The 20,208-nt window shown below is 46.9% G+C and overlaps 1 protein-coding gene across 2 annotated transcripts; it reads left to right on the top strand.

Moving 5' to 3' along the window:
• The first annotated feature begins 6,426 nt into the window (after positions 1-6,426).
• cnnm3 (cyclin and CBS domain divalent metal cation transport mediator 3) lies at positions 6,427-19,651 on the top strand. 2 transcript variants are annotated; one of them, XM_088906323.1, is made up of 9 exons: positions 6,427-9,062; positions 12,394-12,537; positions 12,813-12,965; positions 13,263-13,432; positions 14,367-14,463; positions 14,919-15,046; positions 15,452-15,587; positions 15,898-15,962; positions 16,957-19,651. In XM_088906323.1, exons 1-8 carry the CDS (start codon positions 7,661-7,663, stop codon positions 15,945-15,947), a joined length of 2,280 nt encoding a protein of 759 aa, XP_088762449.1. In that variant the 5' UTR covers positions 6,427-7,660; the 3' UTR covers positions 15,948-15,962; positions 16,957-19,651. The 2 variants fall into 2 exon arrangements, with proteins under 2 accessions (XP_088762449.1, XP_088762457.1); XM_088906331.1 differs by lacking the exon at positions 15,898-15,962.
• The last annotated feature ends 557 nt before the right edge of the window (positions 19,652-20,208 follow it).

Raw genomic sequence — 20,208 nt, 5'->3', positions numbered from 1 at the left:
CTTCAATGAGCTCATTAAGAGACTGTACCAAAGACCCGGGATGATTCCCATTCTGTGACCCCTGAAGTCAGAACTGTGGCTACATCAGATCATCAGATCCAGAGATGACGGTATAAGTGGACGCTGGTGCCTGGTGGAACTAACCTAGCACAACACACGTTCTCTGAAATGTATAATATCAATGGGGGAAGGTTATTGTGTAGGAAGGTACCGTATACGTGTATTTCAAATTTTCAATTGATGTATTCAGTGTATATGAATTGGATGTGTTTTTTTAAGCCTGGTGTTTTTGTACATCACTGTGAAACTAAAGAGGAAATGGTGGGTTAGTATTGTTCTCGTCTTTTTTTTCTCCCCCCCAAGAAAGCAAATGTGTCTTTGCGTCAGGGCAGCGTTGCAGCCCTTGGTTTGCCCCTTACACTCTGGTTGGATTCCTGAAGGGGGATTAAAATCACTTTTGAATGTGTACACAGTGGTTTGTGAAAAATGATGGTCAGGCCTGAGCTGAGAGAATGTTGCAATGCTGTCTGTGCACCAGTGGGCTGATTATTCAGATTATTCAATCGACATAAACAGCACAGTAATGATTTACTACACTGCACACATTGTAAACTTCTTTAAAAGAGTTATGCAAACGATTAATAGATGCTATTCATTCTACACACAGTACATCTGTATATGGTTCAGGTGGGTAGCATTAGGAAGAAGGCTCCACAGCCAAAACGTTATGTCTTCTCTCTTTTCAGCATGGAATAAACCTATTGTTCCTTCATACACCTGTATATTACACAGTGAGCCGTGTTCAGTGTGAGTTTTTTAGACCTAGGTATAAAATTATCTACACCTGGTCTAAAATGGTCTAGTAAAAGATCCAGTGAATATTCTAGAAAATCATCATGCCTGGTAAGTGGCTCAAAGCTCGCTCAGGTGGCAGCAAACCAGGAGAGTGTTTTTGTCAAGTACTGGAGCTGGGCACCCCTTAAGTCTCAAGTAAACGTCTGTAGTAACAATTGCGTCCACCAGATGACGCTCTTGTTGCGTATAGAAACACTTAGACATTCGAATTATACACACAGCCTTTTCCTGCGTCATTTCTGGAAGATTCCATTGTTCCCACAAAAAGAACCATTGTTGCACGTTTACATCACCTGCTTCTACTGACTTTTGTCTAAAATATTTAAAAAAGTTTTGCTTGGTGTTTTCCTGCAGCTTTGCAAGTGTGTCTCCTGACCTGGCTTTGCAATGGCTGGTCTAGTTTTTTAAATGGAAGTTCTTCAGAAACTGTGGGAACTGTCCTGTGAATAAAAACACCAATAACTGGTTTGTTGCTTTCATTTCAATGTTAATAATTAGACACGTACTGTTTACCTATGCTTGTCAGTGCTGGGTACATTATTTATAAAATCATTGTTTTCCACTGTGAGCAGACTTTCCAATGAAGGTTAAATGACTTAGTTTCTGTAGCCCGTTTAATCTAAAATCCAGTTGTGGAAATACACTGCAAACATATACAGCAGTGTTTATCTTATATTGTAAAACACAGGTCTGTAGCAATCAGCAGCTGATCAGATTTCCGAGTTCCTTTATATTATTCCATTTCTTTTAGATGTGATCCTATTGGCCTTCATTTAACTTTGCTCGGTGAGGCCATGGGAGGGTGGGATAGGTACCCAGGAGCTTCGCTGTGCCCTGCAGCTATAAAAACACCTGTTGATCTTTACTTCACATACAGTTGGCGAGTTTAGATTTGAAGCTGCATTTACAAGCATTATTCCGATTTTCCAGAAGCATAGAAATGTTCCCTCACGGAAAAGAGAAGCATTTGAACATGCTGGCGTAATGCAGGCGCCTCTGCATTGAGGTGAGGCTAGCATGCTTCGTATTCACACTGCATCCTGCAGTGACACTACAGAGACAAATAAGTACCCCAGGCTTTCAACCACTGAGCACTGACTGCCCAGCCTCATGGCTTGACCTGTTTCACAATGATTGGAGCCCAGCATTCCTCAGAGTGTCTCTTAGTCTGGTTAATATGAGTTATCCCACGGGCTGTGGGCGGAGTTCAGGTGGGTAGGTGACTGTGAGCAGATCAGCAGTGTTTGTGGACATCTTTCTAATATGCCCCCAGGCTTTGGAGTTGCCTGGACAGGCCTGGAGTTTTGTGAAAATGTATGCTTATTATTGCATTTCAGAAGGCAGTCTGCCATGTGTAGGGAGTCGAGGTGTTAGGCAGTCCTATATTTTTAATTAGAAAGGAATGTGGCTTGTTCGCAGTGAAAACAGTGCTGTGCTAGCTCCTGACCTTTGAATTTGCTCCACCTGCCATGCTTTGTATAAAGCTTGCAGGCTGTGGCTTACATTATTTTACATTGACACAGCAAGTGGCAACAACGAGCCTGCAGCTGCACAGCACCATCATTGCAAAATGGTGTTGTCTTCCCAGTAGATTGGCAGTTTTCTCTCGGCTGGGGGTGTTGTCTGCAGGGGAGTTGTCTTATAAAGCAGTAGTATGAGCCTGGGAGCAGCTGGGCCTCTGTTTCTCTCTGTCAGACAGGGGACAGCCTGGTCTGGACAGGCTGAGGCAGAGTCCAGGGTCCTGCAGGGTCAGAGCGCACTGCGATTGTTGTGTGTGCTCAGTCACATTGCCTGATGGTTATCTGGTGAGTGTTGAATTGAACATTTTAATAGAAATCGTTTGTTTTGCTGTACAACATTGGAAGCAAAGCACAGTACCTCTATCATTCCCACTGCAGTGTAGCTATTTAATGAATCACTTACTTAAAACATCCAGTCTAATCTAGTTCTGAAACAAGCTGTTTTAACATTATTCCATGCTTGTGTTGGTGCGGTCGAGTAGAAAGCTATCTCTGGGTCATAATAAACGAATCTCCAAACGATCTCCTCCTCGCCAGGATTCAAAACGTTTTTGAGGAGGTAACCGCTTTGCACAAAATAGGATAAGAGTGCTCCAGTCAAAGACTTTGAGTAACGATGTCCATTCATTAAAGTGCTTAAACGAGCACTGAAAACCAGAAGGCCCTGTGTGATCAGTGTCAGTATGCCAGTGCTACGACATTGGCTTTTCTTGCCTGGCCTCCTGTTGTGTAAACTGCTCTGGGCTGGAGGGGCAGAGAAGCCAGTGGAACAGCTGTCTCAGCCCTGACCTGTTGCACACCCACTCTCTCTGCCAGAGAATCTGGCCTTCTTTTGCAAAGCCACATTAACTATGTATACAGTAGGTATTTCCCCTTCAGGAAACAACATGAATGATTAACATTCCTCCTGTTTTGTTAAACATAAATGATGGTAATGTTTTATCCAGATTAAAGTGTTTGTGGCACACAGTTTGTGAGTGATGACAATTCTCAGTACTGTTACCTTTGTATTTCAGAACACCGCGTCAATAATTGTGATGAACAATCGTATTTTGTGATTACAAATGCTGTTTTTTATTTTTATTTTGGGGGAGGGGGGTGAGGGTGGGGAGAGGGGGTGAGGAGAGGTATTTGAAGTTGACATTTTCTCCCCTCTGTTACTTTGGCATGCTTTAAAAAATGTGTACATATTGTTTTATAATTGCTGTCTTAACACATTTTGAAGAAGAAAAGTTTATTAATAAACGTGATATATTTCTCTATTTATATTCGATTGTGTTTCTTACGTCTGTCTCTGCTGCTATCTTGCACGCTTGGCTATCGGGAAAGAGCACCCAGATAACAGGGTGGTATGAATAGGAGGGCTCTGGTTACATAGAAAACTCCAGTTCACTCACTGTGCAGACCTCAGTGCCCTGTCTGTTTCACTGCAGAAGCAGAAAATGAAATTCAAAAAGACTCAGATAAAATTCACCCCTGGGCCAACACCTGGTCGATGATGTTGAATGTAGAGAAGTGTGGGGTTTTGCAAGCAGATAGTAAAGCTCTACAGAGCTACAATAGAAAAGGCTATGAAACAGGCATACAGTAGATGTTCATGTTGAGACATCATTCACATCTTCTAGACAATGTGGGGAAGTGATTAAAAAGGTGAGATAAAGTTAGGATTCTTAGCAAAAGCATAGAATTGAAATCAAGGGATTTTATGTTAAAATTGTATAACATAATATCAGACGTCATTTAGAATATCGTACTTATACTATACTGATGTCAAATTTTAGTTGCCACGTTATAAAGCTGCACTGAATCTGTCCAGAGAAGAGCAACCAGATACATTTATCTGTATTTAAAACTGAGAACAGGAGGAACTTCTTTACCCAAAGGGTGGTGGGAGTGTACAGCAAGCGGCCCAGCCTGCACTGGCTGAGGCTCATATGTTCAGTTTCAAATTCAAACAGCTTTATTAGCATGACCAATGAATTACGGTGTTGCCAAAGCAAGTACAACCGACATGACATCTAGAGACATTTACAATACAAACACATTGCAGGACATGTACGTACAACAAGCAACACATAGAGCATGACTGGGAGACAGGCTCACCCTCCGTTCCTCAGCCAGCTCTGTTGAGCTGAGGTGTAGGAATTCTGGGATTAGATTTATTTTGGGGAAGAATGTTTGTCTGATCCCTGAGTGTTTCTCACAGCGCAGTGGAAAGTGCATCTCTGTCTCTATTTCTCCCAGCTGGCAGTGGGAGCACAGCCTGTTCTTTCTGGGCAGCCAGGTCTGTCTTTGTTGCCCAGTTACTATGGCCAGATTGTGGTCACTCATATGTCCTCTTACTGGCCAGTGATCATGAGGCGATGGGTGGGTGGGGTTGGTGTATCCAACTGCATGCAGATGACCAGGTGTCACAGTCCTCTGTCCCTCCTTCCTGTGTCCTTCGTCTGTCCTCGCTGGCCCAGAGGTCCAGTCCCAGCCTGGTCAGCACCCACACACAGTCTCAGGCGTAGCCTCTGACCGTGTGGTAACTAACGGGTGTCCAGGCGAACCGCATCACTTAATCTGTGCAGACTGTCGTCTGCTGTACAGTTTGCGCTAGCGTCAAACCCTGACAAAACACATATGTGTAACTTAAGTAAACAACCCCCCCAAACCGCTGTCCTACAACCACTTTTGTCACGCCGCGGCAACAGCAGTATCAAAGAAAAAACTCTGCGGTATTAAAGGTGTCGCACGATTTGTACAAGCAGGGAAACGGCACAATAAACCCAGGTTTTCTCGGAGCTGATGAGGACCCAGTCACAATACCTGATGTTTTGGTTGCGAGTGTTTGTGTAAAAACAAAACCCGGTCTGGCTTGAGAAGTAGCCAGGCAACGCGCTGAAGACAATCTACGCCACGGGATACAAACGGTGAGCGATTCACGCGTGGGTTGCGGTGTCAAACGGCATCCTTTCTGGGCGATGTCTGTTGTTGCTGCTGTGTGAAGTAAATTGTGCCTTTGTCCCAGCGTTAGGCAGAGCCATCAGCGCTGCCAGAGTTATTTTCTCCTGTGACCATGACTGACTACGGCTGCTTCTGCGGACCCTTCGGGCAGCGCTGTAGTATTTTCTAACTTCTGTTGCCGAGCAAGCGTCGTATCAATTCAGTATCCCCCCTCTGACACCCATGAAAGTCCTTCCACCATCCGCGTGATTTTTTTCATCATCCACATACAGTATATGACGCATATGTAACAGATAAGGACAAAACATGCCCGTAGCCTTTGCGTGCCTTCTTTGGGGCTCACCTGTCTTGTGTAGAGATAAAGTAAGCCTTCTTTCCGGTCATTTTTTACATTACTCAAATCCCGACCAAAAACGTCCCCGTCGATATCGTTAGTTTTTAGAAAGTTCTGCGGAGCGCATTTCGGAAGGGAGTACACAAGATTGGTGTATCCAAGGGTTGCCGAATTGGATACGACATCTGTGTCACGGCTTCAAAGAGGCTATACGACGCTATGAAAGATTCATATTAGTTTATGACTGTTCAATACACAGACGTAAAAAAGTAAATATATGCGCAATAATACAGAATGTTTATCATAGAAGTGTTCGTAGTATGTTTTAGGAATAGAGTCGGGTTTTGACTTTAGATGTAATTGGAAATACTTCTTGACCGGACTTGTCTTATGGGAAAAAAAAATTGTATAGAGCGCCGTGAGAGGCATTATATGTTGCCTCTGTGAAGATGTAACATTATCTTATTATTTTTTTGTCTTCCAGCCATTATAATCTGGGTTTTAGGACTTTTTCTCCCTGTTACAGCCTGGGGCTACTCGGCTCTGGTAATGTCTGAATGCCCTCTCTTGAGTTAAGAATTGTGCGCCACAGGCCATGAAACTATTAACCCAGCGAACATCGCAGCGCCTCAAGGTGGTAACATGGGTTAGTGTTTTAAGCCGTAATGGAGGTTTTCGGAGGAGTGAGTAGGGAGTTATGTATGCGAAAGTTGTAAGCGTCACCGTCTGCCCTGCATTTGACGGAACATTTCCACTTACCACGGGATTTAAATTTAATTTGCAAGCATAATACAGAGCACATCACATTATCCGGCTTCAATAACACGAACAATATGGTCAGCAATAACGGCGTTTGGGGAAGGGAACCGCAACTAAATTTCGCAAGAAATTGAAAATGGGAATCATTTCCAGGATCCGTAGTAACGGTGCAGCGTATCAAAGACAAAGAGTTGCAAAATATTTTTAAATGCTTGAGTTTTTTTTACCCCTCACTGAAATTAGCCTAATCAATAATGGTGATGATCGTACCTTTATAAAACAGAGATATAGTTTATGAACAGTCCACTACAAATGTTTCCAATATAAAACATCAAGTGACTTTGAGATACTTTGTACGATCTCCGTTGGGAGTCGGCAGCTCCAGTACTACAAAACTGGTTCTCCCAACTCGTCAAATACCTCTACTAAAACTTCCAAACACCCCTTTCCTAACTCTTTTAGTTTTAATATTCAGTACATGATACAGCATCAGGAGGCTGCGTTCTGCACGGTCATGCATGAAAATGAAAACTGACTTTCTACAGATTGCATCTGCAAAAAGAAGTCAGATGGGGAGGATTAAAACTCGTGAGATCTCGTTGCTAAACCGTGGACCAGGACCTCGTCGATGAACGGGCAGAACAGCTCAGAAAGGCGTCTGCGATGCAAACGTAGAAAGCACGGGTGATTATTAAAAAAAAATCAAGATCGCTAAACGATGCGAGAGTTCGTTCCTGGCCTGTTGTAGTATGTGTGCTAACTTGTGTTTCAATGTTCATGAAAGTTGCGCTTTTATTTCTGGAAATCATTATGGAAAACAGATGAAGATTTTTTTTTAAAAAAAAACCACACAAGAAAAACACACGCCGCGCCTTTAAACGCAGGATCCAAGCTTGACCCCGAGACTGCAGCAACACGACTTGTTTACAACACAGCGACACCGAACTTGACAAAGGGAGGAGGGTTCAGAATGCCCTTTCCTTGTTTCTATTGGTCGTCAAAATTCCTTCTGTCTTTCTATTGGTTTTCAGTTTTCCATCTTCCTCTCGTTGGCTGTTGTTAGCAAGCGTGTCAAAGGAGTTGAAGTCCGGGTGCCATTGTGGCTCAAACAGTGAAGGAGTGAGTCGTTTGTCCGCTGTCGGAGATTTCGGATCCAAAATGGTGATTAAAATGAAAGAGTTCCATAAAATAAGATGTGCTTCTTGACGAATCTTCCTCTGGACTGATATGGTGTAACGCCGAGATGGTGTCACATGACTCGCACAGAGCCCAGCTGCCCAATTCCAATATGGTGGCGAGCTTGGCAGGCTTAAGTTTCTCGTTGATTAATTTGTTCCTCTGCGGGTTGGGGTTCGGCGCCTGCAGCCAGCAAGCTCCGCGGGTGTTGGGGCTGAGGCTGGAGGACCCGGGGGCGCTGGTGTTCATGCGGCATCGGGTCATTACAGCACATTACGGAGCTACTTTCCAGCTGAGGCTCTTCGGGTCTTACCTGCTTAATGAGACCTGGCCGTGGGTTGCGTTCGCAGAGGAAGCAGAAGGGGAGGATGGCGGTGCCACCGACCCGTGCAGAGACGAGAGCGGACGGAGCTCGGCTCTCTTTCAAGTCCGGGGGGGATTTCTAGAGGCCGAGGAGCACAGCGCCCTAATAACGGTGCAGGCTGCAGAAAGCAGCAGCATCTCCGGTGAGCACGCCAGGATTCCTTATCATCGCTTGTGCGCCCGGGACGGCGTCAGATGGGTTACGTCTGGCCAGGATAGGCTGGTTCTAGGAGATGAGCCGCAGCCCGATTTCATCCCGGTCTGGGGTTTGGCTTTGGCCATCGTCCTCCTGCTCTTCGCCTGCGCCCTGTTCCAGATTCTGAGGCTGAGCCTGCTGGGGCTGGACCCGCTGGAACTGTACGTGCTGCACACCTGCGGGTCCGAGCGGGAGAAGAAAACGGCGAAGCGGTTGGAGCCCCTGCGCCGGCGGGGTAACTTTCTCCTGTGCTCGCTGCTCTTTCTGTGCGCCCTGGGCTACTCCGCTCTCGGCGTGCTCTTCTACAGAGCCCTGGGCGCCCTGCTCCCCGCCGTCTTCCTGTGCGGGCTCCTGGTGTTCGTCTTCAGCGAGCTGCTGCCTCACGTTCTGTGCTCCGGCTGCGGGTTCCAGCTGGCCCCGGGGGTGGCGTGGCTGGCGCAGGCGTGCATGGTCCTCACCTGCCCGCTGTCCTGCCCCCTGGGGCTCCTGCTGGACCTGGCGCTGGGCAGGGACGTCAGCTCGTGCCAGGTGCGGGAGAAGGTCATGGAGATGATGAGGACCAGCGACCCCTACAACGAGTTCGTGAAGGAGGAGTTCAGCCGGGGGGCGCTGCGGACCAAGACGGTGGAGGACATCCTGACGCCCCTGAAGGACTGCTTCATGCTGTCCTCTGGCGCCGTGCTGGACTTCAACACCATGTCGGAGATCATGCAGAGCGGCTACACCCGCGTGCCCATCTACGAGGACGAGCGCTCCAACATCGTGGACATCCTGTACCTCAAGGACCTGGCCCTGGTGGACCCGGAGGACCGCACGCCCATGAGCACCATCACCAAGTTCTACAACCACCCGCTGCACTTCGTCTTCAACGACACCAAGCTGGACGCCATGCTGGAGGAGTTCAAGAAAGGTAGGGCGCCACTGCGCACCCTCCGGGTCCGCCCTCCCGGCGCCCCCTGCAGTCCGGGAGGGCAGCAGCAAGGTAGAAGAAGTGAATCCGGGCCAGCCAGCCAACGCCAGGGCCTCGAGGACAGAGTGGCGGGGATTGAAACTCTAGCGTGGACCCCGGGCAGTAGCGTAGGCACTCTGAAGGCCTGTCCACCTTGTGTACAGTAAGCGCAGTGAGCAGGTTGCATCACCAGGCTTCACTCGTGCAGCACAGTGGTAAGAGTTACAGAACTATCTGGCTGCCAGCTGAGGGGGGTCACAGGTGCAGCCTCAATGGGTCTGATTCCTGTGGGTCACTCCTCCCCCCTTTGAGATCGCGATGGAGAATTAATGGGGTTCAGGCCCGACTCGGGAGCAGAACCTCACAGAACGTTACGATCACACGCCACAGGCACTAACTCCCACTCTGCCTAGTCTACTGATTGTGCCAGCATAGCGACTGCTTGCTCTTGTGACCATGCTAGACCTTCCTTGTAGGATGTCTGTCAAGTAATCATGTGGGATTCCTACCTTAGGGGCGGGCACGGTGGTTAGCATTGCTGTCACGCAGTGCTGGGGCCCTGGGTTCCACTTCTGGGTTGCTGTCTGCGTGGAGTTTGTATGTCCCCCTCAAACTGGTCTTGGAGGTTTTCTCCTGGTGCTCTGGTTTCCTCTCACAGTCCAAAGACATACTGGTAGATTAATTGGCTTCTGGGAAGATTGACCCTGGTGTGAGTGTGTGTGCCCTGTGATGGACTGGCGTCCTGTCCAGGGAGTATCCTGCCTTGTGCCCATTGCTTGCTGGGATAGACTTTGGCTCCCCCTTGACCCTGTATAGGATAAAGTGGTTAGAAAATGTGTGGATTTTTGTGCAGAGTTTGTGGACGCTTTAGGACATTGCTGTATGGTTTTACCTTCGCTAAAGTCTGCGTCTTTACTATACAGTATGTTGATCTATGAAGGCCAACATTAAGATCTGTTTGTCCCCTCACGGGCAGTTGAAACTCATAGGCCTTTTGCTGTTGATGAGAACTGATGCTCAGTCTGTGGTTTTACTACTATTCACCATGTAGTGCTTTTCAGTAATTTGTTTGAAAAATATCAATGTTAAAATCTGTTCTTAGTGAACTGGCACTATGCAATCAATTCATACCTTGCAGGCGCTGCTGCTCTAGAGTTTCAATGACAGGTGTCGATCGCTGCCCCTTACAGAGCTGCTGAAGCTCCTCTCAGAGTGCCAGCAGTGCCTGTGCTGTAGGATGCCAGAGCAGTGGGTCTGAGAGCGAGAGGGTTTCGGATCTGAGGTGCAGGTGCAGTTCAAACACTCTCTGCAGCAGGAGAGAGGGCAAGAACGCGATGGTCTCGGAGCAGTGCGGTTCACTTCAGTGCTTTAGGAGCCGCGGGCTGTGGTGCAAACTGAGCTGAGAAAATAAATGCAGACTGTCGGTGTGCACAAGAGGCTGGCGTTTGTAGAGTACCCTGAGCCACAGGAAAGGCTGGGCTCTCCCCTACAGAATGGGATCCCTACTGCAACTGGTAACTGCAGAGCAGTGAGTCTTCCAACAGTGCCCAGGCCTGTTATTCTCCAGGCCCACTGGCTTTTCTGCATTTCATTCTGCCTCAGCTTTTAATTCCACAGATAATCATCTTCTCAAACAGATCAGTTTCACTGTTTGGTGATTACTGAAGGGGAACCTGTAAACTAAGATGGACTCTGTTCAAGACCAGGAACACTTCAAGAACAGTTCAGGAGCTCTAGTCCACTCAGATAATCCTGGAGCTTTAAAACTCTGCTCTTGGGAAGCGGTTTCTTGCAAGGCCTTCGCTTTGTCTCTGCTCATGTAAGCTCAGTGATTAACTGTGAACAGTGAAGTACTGTTTTACTAGTGCGGGCAGTGATATTATTATTGCATCTGTGGCAGGGTAAAAATGCTCGTCATTCCATGAGAACAAAATAAAAAAGCAGGAGGTTTTAAATGCACGTATGTCTGTTTTTCTGGGGTAGTGCAAGAGAGAGACATACCCTCATTATTAGCAGGCTTAGTCTCTTACTGGCAGCCAGGGTTGGATTGGCAATCTGTGGTGAGCAGCCCCAGTTGGCACACGGGAGGAATTAAGTGCCAGCTTAGCCCAAATATTTCTGCTGGGCTGGATTGCCCCCCACACACTGCCCTCCCCTCATCTCCTTTCTCGCCCTCCAGCCCCGGGGCAAAGTCATTTTTAATGAGTGGTACGCTAATCCACCCTAGACACAGCGGAGTCTGTGCTGGACGTCTCCAGCACAGAGCCGTCTGCTGGGGTGGCGCCGAGCCTCCTGGTTGACTTGGGTTCAGCGCGATTAGAGCTGGGTCCCTCAGCAGGAGGACTGACCTCGTTCTGGGCTGTGAGAGAAACAGCAGGGCGGCCTTAATCTTCCCTTTCTTAACATATAGAGTTTTTGTACATCAGGGAATTTCGAACACACATTTACAGATGTCAGGCGAGTTACACACAAAATAGGTATACCTCTTCATATTGTTATTCTTAATACTACTACTACTAATAATAATATCCTTACACTTGTATAGTGTTTTTCTGGGAACCCACTCAAACGTTACAGGTAATGGGGACTCCCCTCCACTACCATCAATGTGCAGCCCCACCTGGATGATGCGACGGCAGCCATAGTGCACCAGTACACTCACCACACACCAGCTATCAGTGGGGAGGGGAACAGCGTGATGAAGCCAGTTCAGAGTTGAGAATTATTAGGATGCCATGATTGGTAAAGGCCAGGGGGAAATATGACCAGGAGATTGGTGTCATCACCCCTGCTCTTGTCGAGAAACGCTGTGGGATTTTTAATGACCACAGAGTGTCAGGACCTCAGTTTTACAACTCATTAAAAGAACTGCGCCTTTTTTTTTTTAACGGTATAGTGTCCCCGTCTCTATACTGGGGCATTAGGACCCACACAGACTGCAGGGTGGGCGCCCTCTACTGGCCCCACTAACACCTTTTCCAGCAGCAACTTTAGCCTTTCCCAGGGGGTCTCCCATCCAGTTTCACACCTGCTGAGCTGCAGTGGGTTGCCAGTTGTGAGTTGCAGGGTGATATAGCTTAATCAAATATACAAGAGAATGAAGACTTATGGTGTTGCATATGTGTCCTAAGATTGGTTTTCCTGTTTAAATGTCCAGACCATTTGTATTTTTATTCTTTTGGATAAGGGTATATGAGCCTTTTGCCCTAGCGGTCTTGTTCCTTGCGATTTGCCGGTTGTGTCCAAGGAGTGTGAGTGTGTGTTCATGTTATTCTTGATTTCCCTCTCTCAGGTAAATCCCACCTGGCCATAGTCCAGAAGGTGAACAACGAGGGGGAAGGAGACCCCTTTTATGAGGTGCTGGGGCTGGTCACACTGGAGGACGTCATTGAGGAGATCATCAAGTCTGAGATCCTGGACGAGTCCGATGGATACGGTGAGTGCCGGGGCAGAACTCACTTCAGTCGGCCGCCCCGATCCGTTCTCTGACCCCCACCCGCGGCCGTTTCCTTCTGCACGGTGCCAGGGCTCTGTCTCGAGCTCCTGAAAACCTGGAGCGGCTCAGACTGCACTGCAGTGGGAGCTGGGCTTTCTCCCTTTTTATTGGCGGTCTTTTTCTCTCTCCCTGTCTTGATGTACCTTCACGTATCCCCCCCAACCTCCGTGTTGTTCTCTCACTCTTACCGTGTCCCTATTTTCTCCTCCTCACAGTGGACATGAAGGTGAAACGCCCCCCCTTGCCCGTGGAGCTGCCCCTCGCCGGCCCCCGGGAGGACTTCTCTCTGTTCAAGGTCCCCGAGGGAGACCTGAAGGTCCGCACCTCTCCCCAGCTGCTCCTGGCCACCCACCGCTTCCTGTCCCGAGGCAAGACCGCCCTGTCAAAGTACCCCCGTGTGTCTGTCCCCGGAGTGCCTTTAATTTTGCCTATCTCAGTGTGCGTGGGTGAATCTGTTTATGGTCATATATCTACGCCCAGTGCCTGGTGTATGCACCAGTCTCTGTGCCTATCTCAGTATGTCAGTGAGTCTGTTTATGGTTCTGTGTCTGTGCCTGTGTACGTGCCAGTCTCTGTGCCCAGTGCCCGCCTCAGTGTAGGTGTAATTGTAATGGTCTGTAAAGCATCTTATGTGTGTTTGTGTGGGTGTGTGTCTCCTGGCACAGAGGTGGAGCACTTCAGTCCCCTGCGGATGTCAGAGAAGGTCCTGCTGCACCTGCTCAAACACCCCAGCGTCAACCAGGAGGTGAAGTTCGACCCCAGCAACCGGCTCGGCGCTGACCACTACCTGTACACCCGCAACCACCCTGTCGACTACTTCATCCTGCTGCTGCAGGTACGGGCACGGGGTGGGCGAGGCGCTGTCCTTATAGCCACATGGAGGAGCGGGAAGCTGACAGCCATGTTGCATTCTCCTTATCCCTTAGCCTTTCCTAGCCTAGTCCTGGAGAGCCCCAGTCCAGTTATTCTTCTGCGTCACCCTGTAGCTCTTGTTATTAGGAATTGATTTGGAACATGTTTTAAGCAATTGATCAATTATGCAAGTTATCATTCAATAAAAAAGATCATTGGTTTTGAGGGCTAAAGGATTTTATGATTTTTGATTCAAATCTCTAAATGATGTAATTGAACACAACACCTGCTTAATTGATTAGTTAAATCGTTCCAGTCCTTTTAGAATTTGGACATTAATAGACTGTTTATAAAACATGCTGAACTGGAGCTCTGCATCACCAGAGTTGGACTCCCTGCATTAAATGTAACTCAGATAGTTTCTCTTGCCAGAAAATAGACTGGCTTTTGTCTGAAGCAGACCATTAATTTGGTAATCAATTTAGACTCTTCAAAGTTCTGCCTCAATACCTCAAACAACAAATATAAATAATGTATTTTCCTATAGCTTTTAGGTTATATTTGTAAAGTTTGCACTGCATTTACTGTTTTCTCAAAGGGGAAACACACTTTAAGCATTGTGAGGCGCAGTGAGTGGTGAAGCTCTGAACAGTTTCAAGGTCTCAGCTCATTTTGCGCAGGTTCTGTCAGGGGGAGAGGAGGGGGCGGAGAGGCAGACGTGCGCAGCATCTGTTCCCATTCAGGGGAGCTGGAGGGAGAGAGGAAGAGATGGATGTGCGTGCTGTGCAGGGCTGCGTGGAGGGGGAGAGAGAAGGAGAACCCTTATATCTCTCCAAGTTAATGTGGACGTGCGGTGAGTGAGGGACAGGCAGGGAGAGAGGTCCAGAAAGGAGTCGAGTTTGTTTGTCGCTGTGCAGGGCCGCGTGGAGGTGGAGATCGGGAAGGAGGGACTGAAGTTTGAGAACGGAGCCTTCACGTACTACGGTGTCTCTGCCCTCACGGCGCCCTCGTCAGGTAGGACCTGGAATCTTGTGCATGGTGTGATCAGGGGATCCCTGAAGTTTTCATTGTGCACCCTGGCATGTCTGTGTTCCTGGCATTCATTAAAAGGATGAGGCTTGCAGAATTTGCAGCTGATCTGTGTGTGCCTTTCTTGATGCAGAAAATTCCAAAAGACTAGGCTAAATGCCAGGTGAAAAATTTTTCATCTTGGTGCCCTCTACAGCCGAAATGTTGTTTCTTTTCTTCTCTTTTCAGCGTTGAATAGACCTTCACTCGTTCCTTATTTTCAGTTATGCCGAGAGAGGTATCCTGGTGTTGCCATGTTGAGAGAACTGTATTTCTGGCAGCTTGTTTCAGATTTTCAAATGGAGGACAGGGCCTGACAAAACTGATTCAAATCCCTGTCCACTCTTACAAGAGCTGTGCCTAATTGCTGTCCTTCTGCTCTCCTATGTTGGCGTCTTCAGTGCACCAGTCCCCAGTCTCCACCCAGCGACACAACCCCAAGGACCCCTTTGAGCTGGGGGATACCAGCCCATCCAGCTACTGTCCAGACTACACTGTGCGTGCTCTGACTGACCTGCAGTTCATCAGGGTAAGAGCTTTCCACAGTTCCATTCCCCACATGCAATCAGGCACATTCTCATAAGAAGGACTGGGATAGGAATAGGCCATTATGGCCATCTTTGCTGCTTGTCGTTGTGCAAACCTGTTTTATAAGCACTAAGAAAGGATTGAATCCTCTATGCAGATTGGCTGAAGGTCTTCTAGGTCTTCTGTCACTCAAAGGCCTGTGCATAAGTGTTCACTATAATGTCTCATCTCCTGTTAAAGAATCTGTATCTCTTGCTTGATGATATCATCTGGTTACCTCCTCCCTTCCTCTGGAAAATGTGCCTCTTCCTTTCGTTCCGGACTCAGAGATGTGCAGGAACACACTGTCGGATACTTGGCACATGCCCACATTCACACGTCTTGCCATCCCCACCTTCTCCCCCAGGTGACCCGGATGCAGTATCTCAATGCCCTTATGGCATCCCGGATCAGCACAGCAGCCCCGCCCCCCGAGCTCCCTGAGATAAAGATTGTCCCCAACAGCCAGACCAAGCTACTCAACGAGAAGAACACCAACCCAGGTATGAGGAGGGAAGAGGTGTTGGGCTTATAACTAAAGAAGTTCTGTCTGGGGATAATACTACCTGGGCAAAATCTGAATTCTGAGGCTGTTGAGCTTAGACCTGGAAACTGCAGGGCGCTTGCTTATAATAGTAATCTGAAACCCCCTAGCTGAGGAGCAGTGTACAACTTTTAGGCTGCAGCTCTTTAGAAGTTGTCTATCTGCTTTCCTATTTCTGCAGCTTAACTTAAACTGTTTTTTTCTCTCTCTCTTCTCTCCCTTCTTTTTTCTCTGCTTCCCTTTATCTCCTGTCTTTTTCTGCCTTCTAGAGTTTCATGTCAGCTGTTCATTTTTTGACACAATTGAGAACTACAGTTAATGTGCCTTGCATGAGGTAAATACACCCCTGTCCCATTCCAGTCCTGCATGGATAGTACAGCACTAGCATGTTATAACTTGTATATTGCAACATAGAACAATATTGCTTCTCTTAACTGAGCTTTTTAGCTCCTTCTAAACTTACTGGCAGAGTCTAGTACTGTGTTACTCCATTTATTTTCCCTTCCAGTGGTAGCAGATGAACAGGGATTATTATTGATGCTACTAGTGCTGAAACCAGTGAATGTAATATCTGTCATAATTTAATTGATTCTGTTAGTGAAAGAAAGTTCTGCCATGCTGTTAATGTAATCTGTACACAGTCACAGTGCACAATACCACAGTTAAAGTATCCTGACAAGCATGTAACAAGTCAGTTCTTTTATCGGTGATGGCAAACCTCCCCTCAGCAGATTAGTACTTTGGGTTAATAACACTTTGTCCTGAAGTGTGAGGCCGTGACAGTGTCAGGAGAGAGCCACACTCCAGTGGCAGGGCTGCAGACAACAGAAATGCACAGTCATAATAAACATAATACACCAGACTGTTCAGTCATATGTATAAACAAATGAGGTCTCTTTAGAGAAATTCGTTGTTCTTTTTATCCAACTTATTATAAAGATGTTCATGATATTAAATACTGTACTGCCAAAAAAACCCTACACATTTTTGAACTGGTTTTGTGACTTCATAACTCCAAAACCTGAACTTACTACACTTTTTGTAGTGTCACTTGTCAGTGATGGGACCTGCTGTCACCTGAGGCTGAGCTTCTGTTGGCTTTGAAAGGCTACAGCAGGGAGAGAGCAAAGTGTGGTGCCATGTGTAGTGGAAGCTGTGAGTGTTTCTGTACAGAGGCAGCATCTAGAGCCATGTGTGTACAATGCAGCATTCTGGCTCCTCCGAGAAGGTACTGGTGTGTGTTGCTCAGGAGGGCAGTCTGCAAGCTGTGTGATACTTTCTAGGTCCTCCTGCTACCTCTAGAATAACCTCTTTTTTGGACTCTGCAGGCAGAAGCAAAACTAGAGAGAAAACCATGGATTACTGAAGAGGAAAACCATGGATAGAGCAAAAACACACCCCGTGGGACTGAGCTTTTCTTTCAAATTATGTTTAAAATTCCATTGAATTTTCTGTTTAAAACATTGTCATTTTTAACTGAGCCACGAATAAGATGCTGTAGCAGGCTGCAAGCAGGAAAGGCAAACTTCCTACAGTGCTTTTTTTTTCTTTTAAAATGAGTTTTACAAGACCATCCGTCTCTCCTCTGCCCACCATAATAGATAATTGCCTATTCATTGGTGTCAGGTGCTCATCATCTAAGAAACCTGCGTTCACCAGGCAGAAGATGCATTCCTGGTCCACTAGAGGGAGTCTGTGAGACCCATATCCACAGCGAGATGGCAAATCTGAAGTGAACAACAGCACAAGGTTAAATACTTAAACTGTGCATTTGTCTGTCCCCTGGATAATGAAATCCTTTCCAGCCAGGAACCTGCAGTCGTACAGCCCATTTAACTGAGAATCACTGAACTGGTGTGGAAGGGATAAGCTGGCGAAGGTTTAGGAAGCAGTATTAGATATGCCCATGGCTCAGGTGCTGCACACATGAAATCGGTTTGTGTCCAGTGCAGCCTGCCTCTGTCACTAGCTCGGGTCTGGCTAGTGGGATAGGGGGGCACAAGGCCATTCCGAAAGTCCACAGCATCGGGGGCTGTGATTGGCTGTGAGGGGGTTCATGGTTCAGGAACGGACTGCTCTCTGATGGAGGCTTGTGAAAGCTCTGTCCAGGGGTCAGGTATGGGCCCCCCACAGGTCGTCAGCAGGCCTAGTGTGGCCAGGTTTGTGTGGGCCAGTGCCCACTAAAGGCAGTGCCAAAGCACCTCTGAGCTCGCGTGGCCAGAGTGGCTTTTTTAATCTGTATTTATAGAAGTTATGTATTTGTTTATTTATATTAAAGTCATATATCTCCAGGCTGATTCCGTCACCCAATCCCCTGTCCCTGGAGCCTTCAGAGAGGCAGGCAGGCTTGGTCCAGCTGAGTTGTTTGGGAATTTGCACAAAGATGGAATTGCTTTTTTTTAAATGACGGATTTCCAAGCATAAATGTCTCGTTTGATAGTATTGTACAGCCCCTTTACAAATTTCAGATATTTGCAGCAGTGATGGATAAGTCTGTAATGTGACACTAAATCATCCCCACTACATCTTGAAAATGTTTTTGTTTTTTAATATTCAGGTTCCTTTTCCTTTTAATATTGGTGTTGGTGGCAGCGGTGGTGAGCTCTCCGGTCGTCCCCACTGCACTGCACGCAAAGCTGGCAACACTACAGGAGCTCAGGGCTCCAGACTCTCCGTTCACCATGGTTTTGCCCTGCAGAGTCTGCCCCTGTCACTTCTCTCACCTTCTGTCACCTGGTGCTTGGTTTGGCGATTCCTTTTTAAAACTGCGGCGCTTTGCACAAAACAGCCAAAGAAACCTGCAGCAAGGAGCTAATATATTTTACCCTGCTAGTTCATGCACACACACGCAATCTTGATTGCAGTTGACTCCTTCAAAGCAGAGGCAAGATACATCCCACCACACGTAGGTTTCTTAAAAACGCCAACCGCTTTGCTAAGATTGTGAAAGGCGTGCGCTCTGGAGACGTGCACAGGTGTGACTGGGACAAGTGGAGATACTGGGAGAAGTCATGTCTATGCCTCAACCCAGCGCAGGCAGAACTCATTTCTAGTGCGCGGATGAGGAGGTGTCAGACCCCGGTCATGCTTTTACACTGTGCACAGACATGCCAGGGCTCGTTTAACTGGGTAGTTCCCATTCCTGGCCCTGGTGACCCTTCATTGACTTTATAATAGTAAGGTTCATTTGAACTGTTTGTTCCCAGCTGGCGTTTTAACCGCTGTATTTTGTAAGTGAACTAAAATCCCAAAGTTGCGACTAGAAACAAAATGCAAATATTCCAATGATGCAACTTCTTAGATCGATTAAGGCTTCAGTTCCCTAATGAAGGCGGAATGGAATGAAAACCAGGTGTGTGGGTCTCAGGACGGGGAACTCACCGGAGAAGCTTTCCAGAAAGTATTGGCTGCAGTTTTTACTCGTTTGAAGCCTTATGGGTCAAGTTTAACTTCCCAGCCAGAATTCCTGCTTTTGATTTTGCTGTTTTTGTTTTTGCTGTGGGTGGGGCGCCCCATGTCCTGGTGAGGTGGGGGGGGGGGAGGTGTGAGTGTGGGGAAAGGTGCACAGTCTACTGACGCTCGGCTGGTCGTGTTGCCCCCTCTTCTTTGTGCACTCAACTTTAGCCAGTATTGTGGTCGGCTGGAAAGTACCCCCGGATTGATTTCAGGTATTGCAAGTGATGTTTTTTTTTCCTAATAACAATGAACAATGTGTACTAAGAGAAATTGATTCCAAGTAAATATTTTTCAGCTGTTATAAATATATTGTACTGTTTGCTGTAAGTAAGTGCATTTATATTGTAATAATGGAATGTATGTACATTTCAAAGGAGAAATCATTACCTGTGCTATTATACTGGACAGTAGAGTGGGTGGTGTATGGGGTGGGGTAAAGATTATATATTATATATGCACATCTATATATACATTATAAAAAGGAAAGTAATAGTAATAACTTGTTTTTCAGGTACAAGAATATAATAGTGTTACCAGGGAAATAAAGCTTAGTTGTAATTTTTAAGACCTTTGTCTGTCTGTCTTGCATGTTGGTTCTGTGCCTTATTGTCCGTGGAGCGCTGACTCTTCATGAGAGAATGTGGAAAGGTGTAACACTGGTACTGCAGTCCGTGTCTGTGAACATGATAAACAATTCAATTCTTGGTGGCAGTAGTGCCAATGTCTTCGGTGTTGGTCACATGTTAATGTTTGGAGTGGGTCAAAGAAATTCAAATCCTCACAGCTTGATCATAGCCCATTAGACACAACGGACCCTACTGATAGCAAGAAAAAAACCTGAAAGATCAGAAGTTGAATGTGTTTTATGTTAAGAATTTCTCTTTTCTTTTGCTAAGTAGTTTTTTTTATTTCCACTTTTGGTTTTGAGAATAGTTTTTTTTATTATGGGTTTCTTTCTTTGTTTAGCAAAAGGCTGCTGTAAAGACAGTGCACTTGACCTGATGAAAGGCAGTGACCAGCGTCCCCTGAGGTTTACCGTCAACTTTGGTTCAAAGCGACAGCAGTACAGTGAAATCTCCACTTTATTTTGCAGTTAATTCGGACATTAACACTTGGAAAATTAA

Source organism: Atractosteus spatula, chromosome 2 (genome assembly GCF_055471065.1).
Source record: "Atractosteus spatula isolate fAtrSpa1 chromosome 2, fAtrSpa1.hap1, whole genome shotgun sequence".
In the NCBI taxonomy this organism is placed as follows: Eukaryota; Metazoa; Chordata; class Actinopteri; order Semionotiformes; family Lepisosteidae; genus Atractosteus; species Atractosteus spatula.
The sequence above is the reverse complement of the archived record's forward strand: the minus strand, read 5'-3'. Positions and strand labels throughout refer to the sequence as shown.

Bases quoted from the DNA above. Each gene is read 5' to 3' on its own strand.
- cnnm3 (XM_088906323.1), top strand. From the start codon at position 7,661: ATGGTGTCACATGACTCGCACAGAGCCCAGCTGCCCAATTCCAATATG. The intron at 12,538-12,812 runs GTGAGTGCCGGG...TCCTCCTCACAG, and splicing joins GGACGAGTCCGATGGATACG to TGGACATGAAGGTGAAACGC. The intron at 12,966-13,262 runs GCAAGACCGCCC...CTCCTGGCACAG, and splicing joins CCACCGCTTCCTGTCCCGAG to AGGTGGAGCACTTCAGTCCC.